The 13,317-nt window shown below is 43.7% G+C and overlaps 2 protein-coding genes across 17 annotated transcripts in view; one reads left to right on the top strand and one right to left on the bottom strand.

Moving 5' to 3' along the window:
- Positions 1–1,313: 1,313 nt before the first annotated feature.
- Positions 1,314–2,363, top strand: ier2a (immediate early response 2a). Its single transcript, XM_086184886.1, has one exon. The coding sequence runs from the start codon at positions 1,423–1,425 to the stop codon at positions 1,933–1,935; it is 513 nt and encodes a 170-aa protein (XP_086041012.1). The 5' UTR covers positions 1,314–1,422; the 3' UTR covers positions 1,936–2,363.
- Positions 2,364–5,724: 3,361 nt separating this feature from the next.
- cacna1aa (calcium channel, voltage-dependent, P/Q type, alpha 1A subunit, a) overlaps positions 5,725–13,317 on the bottom strand; it is an 87,392-nt gene continuing 79,799 nt past the window's right edge. For 15 of the 16 annotated variants that reach the window (XM_086183824.1, XM_086183810.1, XM_086183811.1 and 12 more), the window contains 3 exons: positions 12,240–12,456; positions 11,804–12,087; positions 5,725–10,646 (listed from right to left, as the gene is read on the bottom strand). In XM_086183824.1, coding sequence (XP_086039950.1) covers positions 9,837–10,646; positions 11,804–12,087; positions 12,240–12,456 — 1,311 coding nt within the window. In that variant the 3' untranslated portion in view covers positions 5,725–9,836. The remainder of the gene's footprint in view (positions 10,647–11,803; positions 12,088–12,239; positions 12,457–13,317) is intronic. The other variant, XM_086183822.1, reaches the window with a different exon arrangement.

The raw sequence follows: 13,317 nt of genomic DNA, 5'->3' as shown, positions 1-13,317 counted from the left end.
ATTTGTTGCTGTTTTGTTACTGTGGCTGGCTCTTTCTACGGTTCGGAGTCAGAAAGAAGTGACGCAGGGGTCACATGATGTCTCTGTGAGCTCAAGACACCTATTTTTGAATACTTGAGAGTCAAAATACACTTGGGAACACTGTCCACACACACTGTCTATGGCTGGTATGTAAAATACAATCAGTTGCCTGAAAAAAAATTTTTTGAATATGATTAATACATAAAAATGCTAAACTTGCAATACAGGATCTAACAGGACAAGCTGCTGAGTAAAAATACGAGATGAATATTGTTATTTTGTAGTCAGTAGTCAGTACTGGGTGCTATACTGGGTGGGTGTTATCACATTGAACTTGCTGCTAAATTCTATCCGACCAAAAACATTGTATATCTATCATATGATTTAGGCCATTGATGTTGTTCAGTCTTACAACAATGACAAAAGGAAAGAATACTTCAATGGGGGTTAGGGTTAGTGACTTCTCATTTTATTTCTAATTTATATGTTTTAGGTGGTGCAGTGGTCAGCACTGTCCCCTCACACCAAGAAGGTTCCTGGTTCCAGTCCCGGCTCCAGCACAGGATCTTTCTGTGTGAGTCTCCATGTTCTCCCTGTTCCTGTGTGGGTTCTCTCTGGTACTCCAGCTTCCTCCCACAGTCCAAAGACATCAAGAGAGGACGAGGCTGATTGATACTCTAAATTGACCGTAGGTGTGACTGTGAGTGTGAATGGTTGTCTGTCTCTCTGTGTTGGTCCTGTGATGGACTGGTGACCTGTCCAGGGTGAACCCCGCCTCTCACCTGAAGGCTGCTGGGATAGGCTCCACACCCCCCCCCCCCCCCCCCACTAAACGTGAATGTTTAATCATTTGCATGATTTCAAAATCGTCCCTTCCAAAAACTTGAAATTCACCCAGGAAGCTGTTTTCCCTCAGAGAACTGACTGATAGTATCATGAAGGAAATGACCTGGTGTTCAATAACATTGTCTACAAAAGGCCTGTAATAATGTTGTTCACTGAATATAAATACCTACACTTGCAGTACACGTCTCTGTATACATGTGTTTAAAACACAAATAATATTTGTGTAATGTAGTACTCCTGCATGGTTACTGCAGGATGTTCTCCACTGTTCCCATCAGTAATCAGTACTGTACTTGCTTCTTCATTTAATTGGTTTGGACTCTGTTGGTGGCTTCCAGTCAATCAATTTTCCATCCAGGTTTTTTTTTTTGAGAGAGAGTAGGACCACAGGGCGGGGCTCTTCAGATGACGCTCGGTGTGTGACGTCAGCGAGGTGATAAATACTTGTCTTTGCCGGGTTTGTGTCGTATCTTTGTGAAGACGACGGGGCGTACAACCCAAACAGGAGTAACCACAGACTGTTTGTCTTGGACCAGTTTCAGAAGTAACAGGGACATGGAGGTCAGCACCGAGGCCAAGAGGATCATGGTCGTGGCTTTGGGGAAACTGTACAGCTCCCGCAGCCAGCGAGGGGGTCTCCGCCTGCACCGCAGCCTGCTACTCACCCTGGTCATGAAATCCGCCCGGGACATCTACCACGCGGCTCATGCGGCCCAGGAGAGCGCGACCTCGGAATGTGTGCAGCCGCCCTCCACGGTAGCGATGACCGCGGAGCCTGCAGGCGACCAGGAGGAGCTCCAGACACCCGGCGAGCCTCGGACTTCATCTCCAGAGGAGACGCGCACCGGCGCAGACAACAAGCTGTATTTGTGCCCGGCCAACCCCGCTCAGAACTCCAGAAAAAGACGCGGTAAAGCAGCCGCAGAACCGGACTTTTTACCTTGTAAGAAAGCCAAGCTAGAGTCGGGCAACTTCCCCCAGCAGCTCGCCTTGGTGGACTATGTGAGCTGCGGTAGTGAACTGGTAGCGACCCCCATCCCCCTCCAGAGGGCTATCGCTGCGTGTTGAAGCTCTACGCAGCTGGAAAGAGAAAAGGCCGAGAAACTTTAGGAGGCGGCTTGGTGGGACCCTGAAGCGTCCCACGCCGAGTCCGGCTCTTTCACCCCGAGAGGGAGCGTCCCAAAGTCGGATGAGAACACGAAGAAACCGGGTCGTGTTGCAGGAATGGCGGAACAGGTTGTGTGTGGCGGCTACTGTGACTTTTGGCCTGAATGTGGCCCCCCAGCCCCTTTACACAGGCCTCGAGACGGGTCCGTCTTGATCGGAACTGACACAAAGTTGCCTTTTTTTACCATTTCTACAAGTATAGAGAACAAGTTGCTCTATAGAAAATGATTGTGTTGAGGACTTGAGCTGAAGATGTGAACTGTGTTGATGAATCCAAGTGTTGAACGCAGACTACAACTACCTCAGTATTTATTAAACTTCTCCTAGTCAAGGTATCTGGTCTGGTGTCTGTTTCTTTGTGCACGGTGAAAACAGTTCCTCTGCTGTGACAGCCAAGAATTTTTTGGAGGATGTGAAAGTGTTGAGTGTTTGGAAGTAACAGGAAATTGATTTTGGTGTGAAGAAGTTTGCCCCCCAACCCCCCTCCCCCTCCCTTTTTTTTTTTTTTGTCAGCCTCACAACCCCCTACGCCGATTTCCAGAACAAAAGCTTAGGGACAATTGAGGAGCCTGCTCTGCTGGGTGAGGAAGGAGATGGAGGTTGAAAAGGAGCTGAGCGGTGACATGCTGAGAGTCAGGGCCGCCAGTGAAGGGTTAATAAAGGGAGCAGGGTCAGTGGGGTAGATAAGACTGCAGTTGTTTGTCAGGTTTACTGACCTAAAATATTAGAATCTTAATCAGCAACTCTGGTTTGACTGACAGGTTTTTTTTTTCTTCTATTTCTTATTTAGCTTGATAAAGAACTCCAGTAACTTTTAGATTTAACTGAAAAAAAAAAACCTTTACTTTCAAAATGGTGGTTTAGTGTTTTGGTCTGTTGAGCCATCCGTACAGGGTTTCAGAAGGGTCAGTGTGTTTGGTGGGGGTGGGGGGGGTTAACCCAGGAAAACAGAGGAAGGAATGTGGGGGGAAGTGCCTGCATGATCCCTGTGAGGGCCTCCACTTTGCTGCTTATCCGTCCGGCTGAAACCGGAGCTCCGTGTCTGTGTATACTCAGGACCGGGAGGCCGGAACCGTCTGGACATGCTGGCAAGGACACACATTCTACTCTTTACACACACACACACACACACACACACACACACTGCCTGTTGTACTCACTGAAGTACCACCCATATTCTTCCTCTCATGCATCAAAAAACACTTTTGAATTTCAGTAATGAATTTGAGACGTGAGCGATGGACTCACTGAGCGCGTGCGGTGATCCACCTGCATCAGCATCAGTATTGGAACACTGACCGACTTCGTTTTACACGTTTTTCTAGTTTTCTACCTTTCAAATGCGCTTTGAGAGTCTGACTGGTGAAAACGGGGACCGAAAGAAAAGATCTCAAATCTACATGTCAGTCTCCAGTGGTTGTAGTTAATGGAGTATTCATTGAAGGATATCAAAAAAACTAAAAAGATTATTCCATAAAAATCCACGACAAGCTAACCAGCAACATTAGTTTACGGCGTGGTGAGTGACTGCAAACTACTTGAAGTTCAAACCCATAAAATTTAGAAAACCGTTGTGGATTTCAATCGTATTAAAGGGCAGGGCTTTTGACAATAAGGCATTTTAAGAAGATTGTTATCAATCAGCTTGAAGTGACCTCTGACCTTTAATAACCGAGCTCTACTGCTGTAAGTCCAAACTACAGAGGGAATCTTCAGACCAGAACTTATTCAAAGAACAATACATTTCTGTTTACTACACTGTACTACACTATACTACACTACACTACACTACACTACACTATACTACACTACACTACACTACACTGTACTTCACTACACTACACTACACTGTACTACACTACACTACACTGTACTTCACTACACTACACTACACTGTACTTCACTACACTATACTACACTGTACTACACTACACTACACTGTACTACACTACACTACACTACACTACACTGTACTACACTACACTACACTACACTGTACTACACTACACTATACTACACTACACTACACTACACTGTACTACACTACACTACACTACACTGTACTTCACTACACTACACTACACTGTACTACACTGTACTATACTACACTACACTGTACTACACTGTACTACACTACACTGTACTACACTGTACTACACTACACTGTACTACACTGTACTACACTACACTGTACTACACTACACTACACTACACTGTACTACACTACACTACACTACACTGTACTACACTACACTACACTACACTGTACTACACTACACTATACTACACTACACTACACTACACTGTACTACACTACACTACACTACACTGTACTTCACTACACTACACTACACTGTACTACACTGTACTATACTACACTACACTGTACTACACTGTACTACACTACACTGTACTACACTGTACTACACTACACTGTACTACACTGTACTACACTACACTGTACTTCACTACACTACACTACACTGTACTACACTGTACTATACTACACTACACTGTACTACACTGTACTACACTACACTGTACTACACTGTACTACACTACACTGTACTACACTACACTACACTGTACTACACTGTACTACACTACACTGTACTACACTACACTGTACTACACTGTACTATACTACACTATACTGTACTACACTGTACCACACTACACTATACAGTACTACACTGTACTACACTACACTATACTACACTGTACTACACTACACTACACTGTACTACACTGTACCACACTATACTGTACTACACTGTATTATAGGATATTATACCACACAACACTAAATTGTATTATAGGATACTGTACCACACTACACTATACTGTACTACACTGTACCACACTACACTATACTGTACTACACTGTACCACACTACACTGTACTACACTGTATTATAGGATACTGCACCTCACTACACTATACTGTACTACACTGTATTATAGGATACTATATCACACAACACTTAACTGTACTACACTGTATTAAAGGATACTGTACCACACTACACTATACTGTACTACACTGTATGATAGGATACTACACTATACTATACTGTAGTATACTGTACAAAGAGTTTGTCTGAAGTAATAAAGGCACAGATTTTACCTGAATGATGACACATTGGTCCAAAGGCGTAGCAGCAAGTTGGTGTTGACATCTATTTGCTCTGGTACACGTGGTTGTGTATGGATCTGCTCCCATTGTGGAGGCACCATGTTTTCAGGTTGTTGTCCATCCATTCATCCAAAAAACACCTTTTTTGGGTTATTTTTATAATATCTTTCCACTTTGTTTCTACAAATTTGGCTCAAATATTCGCCGGCTCTTAATTAGTGATAGGATTTTGCTGGTCAAAGGTCACCGCCACGTCACACGAACACAGTTTGCCCGGAATGTCTTGAGGGAAGTAAGAACAGTGCAAACTGAGATTCAAGGATGAGCTGAAGAAAATTTAGAGGTCAAGGTCACAGTGACAAGGAGCAGCTCACGGTGTCTGTAGTCTTGCTGTGGATGTCAGGCCCCGTGAGGACTTCTGATGCGTAACACAACATAACGTGACTCTATTGCATGGAAAGGCTGTGTTTAACTCATTAACACCGTTTCAAGACTGCAGTTTAAAAGATCAAAGCAATTATGTGGACAAGAAATGAGCTGAAGGCAAACCGGTGTGCATTCTCTCTGGCTTTTATTCTTTAGGAAGAGTTCTGTTCGGAATTACAAAATGCACTGGTAGAAATAGCGGTGAGACAGATCGAGAGTGCCACAGATCGAGTGTGAGAGCTGGAGAGAGAGAGAGAGAGAGAGAGAAAGAGAGAGAGAAGGAGTGAAAGAGTGAGAGTGAGAGAGGAAAAAAGAGGGAGTGAGTGAAAGAGAGAGAGAGAGAGAGATCAAAGGTTCCACAGCCAGTTGTAAATGAGTACATCATCCGATTCGGTTAACTCCTGCACCCCCACAAAAGTAGACAGGAGAACACACCATCCTCTGAACTGTACTTTCTTTTCTTTGTTTACATTTTTTTTTTACTTTAAAAACAGTTCTTTTTTTTGTGGTGTCCTGAACATGGTTGTGTTGTGCCTCAAACCCATGTAACAGAAGGAAAAGAAAAAACCCAAACAAACAAACAAACTAGACTCTCACCAAAGTCTTGTGTTTTTAACTAGTTTTTTTTTATTTTAATCTTTTTTGTTTTCAAAAATAGAAGAAAAAAAGAAAATGTTGCTTTTTAAAAACATCTATCTATTCATATATCTTTTTTTTTTTTTCTTAAATTCCTCTGAATTCATTAGTCTGCTTTTCTTTTATGTCCTGAAGATGACTGTTAACCCACGGTGTGGCATGCACATAGCACATGCATTTCTGGAACTAGATTTTTTTTTTCTTTTTTGTGTGAGATCTTTTGTACGTAAAAATGTTGTTGTTTTTTTTTTCTTCTCAGTAGCGGCTTTACATTGCTTTTTGAAGACTTTGTGTGGTTAATCAGCGTGTTAGTGGATTTCACTGCAGCATAGACACAAAAATGGATAGTGGATGGAATGGATCGGGGGGGGGTCGCATGTTTCATTCAGGGGGTCACTGTCACACACGCGCGCGCGCGCACACACACACACACACACACACACACACACACACACACACATACACATACGAAGGCTGTTACAATGACAGGAGTGAAACATCTGAAGATTTTTAAAAGGATTTCTAGAGACAAATGATAATAGAAAGCAACGCAAGCACCGAACAAAAACATCAAGAATTATCTGAATCTCACACACACACGCGCACACACATACACACACACACATACACACACACATACAGGAGCTACATACCTCGTGTGCTATCTGATTTTAAGTGTAGTGAAAAAATACTTGTCTGTGACATTCCACTGAGGTTGGAAAGACACTAATAGGCAGTTGTTTTTTTTTTTTCCGTTGCTATTTTTTCGGTGCATTCTCTGGTCAACGTGTTAGGCCTCCAGGTAAAAAACTACATGAATTAACATATATAAATAAACAACATGGTAATGATGGGGCTGACAGTGGTGCACATTAGTGTAACATGTTAGTTACACTGGTAAACACACAGAAAAGAAATCTACATACGAGTGTTACAGAACGGAGGTGTTTACCAGGACTGTGACGGGGCCCAGACGTCTTTTCTCCAACCCAACCGAAGTGTCGGCACATGATCACTTCCTGATTTGACACCCTCAACACAGACATGCCAGTTGGTCTACTAGACAGAGACTCACTGATTTCTTGGAGTGCAACTGAGTCTGAAGTGAAGGGAGAGATAGAGGCGTGTGTGGTCACACGGCGCCACCCGAAGATCACAAGTGATGGTGCAGGAGAGTCGACTCAAAGGCCTGCATGTGTTTGACATGTGACCGATTCTTATGAAGGCTCTTCATTAATCATTCTTCTCTTTAACTTATTTATAAACTTTGGGAAATAAACTTTGTAGTCACATTTCAATTTAGTTATCAAGCTGATTTTTAGTGAAACTGTCATATAAAACGTAAAGAGAATTAGGCGTGTTTTCATCAACTGGTTTAGACCGGATCAATTAGGCAACGCAATCTGTACTTTCAGCCAAAAGATGGCGGTTTAGGCAGCGTTACGCACGACTGTGGCAAAGTTGTCCTGGCCTTCTTCCGGTGACAAATAGTAGCAGGTAGCCGCGTGAAAATAATTCCTCAAGAACCGTTGATTAGCTCCTTTTCATTTAGTTCCATTGTTATGTTGTATATCCAAGAAGATGCTGTAAACCAGCTGATCAGTCATATCAGTTAAGAGCTCATTCTTTAAAGGGGTTTCCCATTTAACATTTTGTGATTTATTATTTTTTTTACAGGAGAAGTAAAAACCACCCCACGCAGGCTGAAAATTCTTTTTTTTTTCTTCAAAACTGAAGGCAGTTTTTTTGGGGGGGTTGTTTTTTTTTTTTTTTTTAATTTTTGCAATTTCCATCAACATCTTTTTAAATTCAATACTGTGTTGGAAACACAACTTGTAATTTTCGATTGCAAACTCCCACAATGCAACTGAGGTCCACCTCGGGGTTGGACAAATGACATGCTGAGCTCAACAGAAAAAGCATAAAATATAGTGTCAAATATGTAGAATCTGTCTCATAATCAATCAGTATTAGTTATCATATATATATATATATATATATATATATATATATATATATATACACATACACATATATATCTCCATAATTACAGTCAGTTACAACAAAAATGATGAAGAGTTTCTCTCCTTTCTCCACCTTTCTATTGGTCTCTTTCTCTCTGATGTCGCTGTTTTAACCCCAAATCCTGGAAGACTCAGAAATGTTACTGATTTGTCAAACTGATGCACCGATATTTGACGGCAATTCGTCACCGCGTCTTTTTCCACTTACCCTGCTTCCCTGTATTTTATAGGATTATCACCTTTGTTACAAAAGTTGCTTTCACAAAAAAATAGGTGCATTTCCAGCTGTATCAGTGGCAGGCATTTGGCACAGAACGTATAGACGAGCAAGCAAAAAGTGATCATTTTCTTCCTTATAGATATACATATCAGTTCTCTCTATATCCTTCCATCACTTGGTTTTAGTGTTAATGGAGGCACAAAGAGAGGAATGTCATACAGAGGAGAGAGAGAGAAACAGAAAGGCAACTGAACTAAAAAGAGAGAAACCTACAGACCACAACAGAAAGGACCAAGGAAAATCCCTCCACATACAGTAGACTCTCATTGTTGCTAGTATTACTATTATTATTTTTGTTGTATCATTCATGCAGGATTCCACAGGGTGTACAACTCTGTGAGTCTAAAAAGCGAAGCTGTGTAGGGTGCAACAGAAGATTCAAGCTTCAATGTTTTGAAGAAGAGGAAGGAGGAAGAGGAGGAGGAGGAAGAAGAAGAAGCAGCTGCAGGAATAGAAGAAGAAATACTGCAGAAAACAGTTACTGGTTTGTTTGTTTCTCCACATTTATGTTTTCTTCATCATCGGGTTGTTTAAATAGTTTGTTTCTGGGAGGAGGTTGTTTTTTTTTCCAGGAACAAGGGTAAACATCCCCACCACTCGGTCCTTGTCGACACTCACCAACTCTCCCACCCACGAAGCCCTCTCACCTCATACAGGCGGAGGGCTCATTGTCAGTTTTGTTCTTATTTAAAAACACAGATGATAAAACTCATCAATATTCAACTGGTGGCTGGGAGGGTTGGATTTGATTCCTCTTGCAGCTAACTGAAGTTAGCATCGAGAAACGAAAAGAAAAAAAAAAAGAAGAAGTGGTCGATCTTTTGTCTCTGACTGTAAAGTGTCTTTTGTCGAGTCGCAACTCTTTGACATCTTGTAAGTGGCTGTAGCTCCTTGCCAGAGGCATAATTTAAGACACACAAAGACTAGTGTCCATCACCCCTCCTGCTTACATCCTTATAAATTTTAGTTTGAGGTTTGTCTCCTTTGGTGTCAAGAGATGAATGCAACAACAATGCAAAAATGGAGATGGTTGGTTACCTCATCCCATACCACTTGTTGCACCAGATCCTGCCTCAGCATTCTTGTTCCATCCCTTCATCCTGACACCTATCCTTCATCTAGATCACCATCCCTGGGAGATGTCAAGCAGTGGCAGAGAGGAAAATATTGAACAGATAAGAAAGAATGAATCATGGTTTCCCTTGGCAGTCATTGCTCTGGTGCTGAGAGCTTCCTGTCTTCATCTTTCCGTCCATCTATTCTGGTTCCTCCTTACATCCCCTCCCCCTTTCCCCAGAGGCTAGCACCAGTCATCGTCCTCCGTCTCGCTGTAGGGTTCATGCAGGCCCTTACGGGGACCCCTAGGATGCCCACCTGGAGGGGGGACCTTGTGTGGCCCAGTAAGTTGGGGTCCATGGAGATGTGTGGAAGGTGATGACGAGCGATAGCCGTTGGGGAGGCGGCGCTGGGCAGCAGCCGGCACTTGGCCTTGCACTGGCCCAGTCAGGGCAGTGGTAGAAGGGGCCACGTGGCGGGCAGTCCTAGGGGAGGTGCGATTGGGCTGCGGGTGGGGTAGGGGATGAGGGTGGGTGTTGCTTACAGGGTGTGGCTGGGGTGGGGGGAGGGGATGGGGGTTGTGTGGCTGTGGTTGTGGGGGAGGCGGAAGAGGGTGGTTGGCTAGGGCATGAGGATGAGGGTTGCCACCTTGCATGGGGTTCTGCTCATATGCAGGTGGTTCATGGTGGGGCTCATAGTCCTGGTTGTAGAAGCAGCCATCCCCTTCCACAGCGGTGCCTCCTACACCTGTGTCTCCCCATCGAGGTGGGGGATGATGACCCTGGCGTGGTGTGCCATGGTGGGCCAGTGGGAGGCCAACAAGGGGAGGACCCTGGCCTTGGGGAGGCTCAGGAGAAAATCTGCGGGGTGCTGGGGCCGGGGCGCGGCCCTGTTGTCCCGGAGGGGGTGTGGGCATGGCCTTACGGACTACAGGGGAGTATGTAACATGGGGACGGGGTGTTGCGGGGGTCTGAGGCAACTGTCGACGGCCTCGGCGTGGGGTACTGGTCCCAGAGGTTGAGGGAACAGGACTTCCGCTGACCGAACTACTGCCCTACACAAAAAGTGAAATAAAGCAAATAAAAAGAACGCACCACAAATTCAACGACAAAACATGTAATAAAGTAGAGGATGGGAAAGGAAGCAAGACAGAAGCAAAATAGAGAGACGCAGAGGTCAGAGAAAAGAGAGGGAGAAGACAAAAAACAGCAGCAATAACAATAAAAGCCCAAGTGAGGATGTCAGTGGAGGAGAGAAAGGCAAAGATGAATGGCAGTACAAGTAGCAGAGTAGAAGGTATGGATGAAAAAAATGAGATTCCAAACAGTACCATACAAAGAGAAACAACATGTCACGCAGAGGAAAGAAAACAAAACACGACAGGAGAAAAGAAGGGTAAAGGGTTGATTTCTGGAGCACCATATGAAGTACAGGGCAAATAATATGGTGCCTAACAGACAGCAAATGCATTTGGTTTTCATGTGTCATGTAAAATAAGACGTTTTCTGACCGGAAAGCGTTAGGAACTTTTTGGAGACGAACTACCCACAGTGGATATTCTCTTGTACTTTGTACCAGGTAGCTCCTCCCCCAGTTCCCACAGAAAAAAGTTCCTCCAGTCAGAAAGCGTTTATTTATGCAACTTCCTCTACAAATTCCAAAAACATGTTCTTTATGGAACAAAGGTAAAAATTCAAATGCAAGCTGAACAATTTTCTCTATTAAAAATAAACAAGATGATTAATATACAAGAAGCTTGACTAGCATACATCATTAGAGTGTTGTTTTTTTTAGCAAATTGTCTAATATATTTTAGGCAGTATGAAATATTAGAAATGTGTTTGGAAAAGTGTCAAAAGTAAAGGTAGTGGGAACGGACAGGAGCGGGGGAACATTAAATAAACAAATATACATTTTTATGCATATTTGTTGGGTTGTGGGACAGTGATTTGATAACATTAAACAGACACTTACTTTAATTGGCATGATTGTGTGCATCTAGTATGTATGTACATACAGGGTACACACTTTTGAAGAGATTTATATGACAACAACACACTCTTGGCCTTTAGTTTGACGGCACTGAATAGAAGATTATACATAAGCTACTGCCGTCAAACTCTAGGCTGATACATTTTTCAACATCAAACTGAAAATATGGTCATCTCACTGAAAAACAAAATGTGTTGTTCCAAGCACCCGGAAGCCCACCTGTCTGTGGGTCATGCAGTCGCGACCCTCGCTGGGTGATCGCGACCAGCGCTGGTCCCTTTCTCGCTCTCTCTCTCGATCGTGTTCTCTGTCACGGGAGTGCCTGTGCCCGTACTCGCCTCCTCGCTCTGCTACATAGCGCTCTTTGTCCACTGAGCCGTGGTGGTGGTGGTGATGGTGATGGTGTTTGCGGTCTTTGGAGCGACCGCGATCTCTGTCACGATCCTTGTCCTTGGAGGTCAGGTCGCCGGACTGGGTGGTCGTGCTCAGGTCTGTGCCGAGGCCTGATGGTGGAGACTTATTACTGCATCACATGTTTACATTATCAAAGTAAATGTCGCTGAATGTTACTTTTATAACTCCTCTTCCTGCATTCAATCAGTTTACCAAAGAATCATGTTGTATTCCGTTCATGTGTGTGTGCGGCTGTTCAAACCTGTGTCAGCCTCTGTATAGCGACAGAGGGACCTCTCGGACGCCCGGTGGCTTCGATCTTTCCGCCTGTGTCCGTGCCTGGAGGCTCGACCTTCCTCGGGTATTGCATGCTCCATATTGTAGCCATCTGCCCCTCCTTTGTCTCTGTGGCCACGCCCAGACCTGCTGTGGCCCAATGATGAGGCCGAACGTTTCATGGGACTGCTGTCATTGATAGTCTGAGTGAGGAAGAGAGAGAGAGAGGAAGAGAGAGAGAGAGGAAGAGAGAGAGAGAGAAACCACCACGAAGAGAAGGAGAGAGAAGAGAGAGATGCAGGGAGAGGTGTTTCTTTTGAATGTCCACTTGGTGTTTTCGTCTACAATAAGAAACTGCGTGTGTGTTTGTGTGAGTGTGTATGTGCGTGTGTGGGTGGGTGTGTTTACGTGTGTTTGAATGTAGTCTTGAACTCTGTGCAAGCCCTCCGCCCACTTCACCCCCCACATCCCATCTAGAATCACACACAACCATGAATATGTTCTAGTCATGCGACTTTGTAAACCTTACAGGGCAGGGGTCGGCAACAAGCAGCCCACAGACCAAATTTAATAACATTATTAGTATTTGAAACTATTGTTGCATGAAGTACTTTCAAAATCAATGGAAATAAGATAAAATAAATGGATTGAAAACCAAATGTGTATTTTCCATCTTATATCCTGATTAAAAAAATATGTGGTGTTCCTGAAGCTGAACTCAAGCTCCATACGCTTACCAGACAATGATAGGAAAATCGCTAGGCTTACATGACTTTACCTCAAACATTTCTTTATACAACATCAATAAACCAATACAGCAACAGTTTGGATGTTTAGGAGACACAGCTGCTCAGACAATCGATCACAAAAGCCCATCTACATTATCAGAACTTGGAGAGTGTACTTCAGCGGCAGCTTGTGCTTGGAGAGAAACTTCACCCAAAAGTTTTCCCTCCTGTGTCGCGTCTTTCTGACTCCACAATGCAGAAAGCACTAGCTGCGTATATTTAGCTGGAAGCTAATTTTGACAGATGGCTAACAGCAGTTACGGTAACAAAAATAAA

The sequence above is a fragment of the Aulostomus chinensis genome, chromosome 18 (genome assembly GCF_037954235.1).
Source record: "Aulostomus chinensis isolate RoL2024-O1b breed Wild chromosome 18, RoL_Achi_v1.0, whole genome shotgun sequence".
NCBI classification, from domain to species: Eukaryota; Metazoa; Chordata; class Actinopteri; order Syngnathiformes; family Aulostomidae; genus Aulostomus; species Aulostomus chinensis.
Note: the sequence above shows the minus strand (reverse complement) of the source record. Positions and strands in the feature narration are given on the sequence as shown.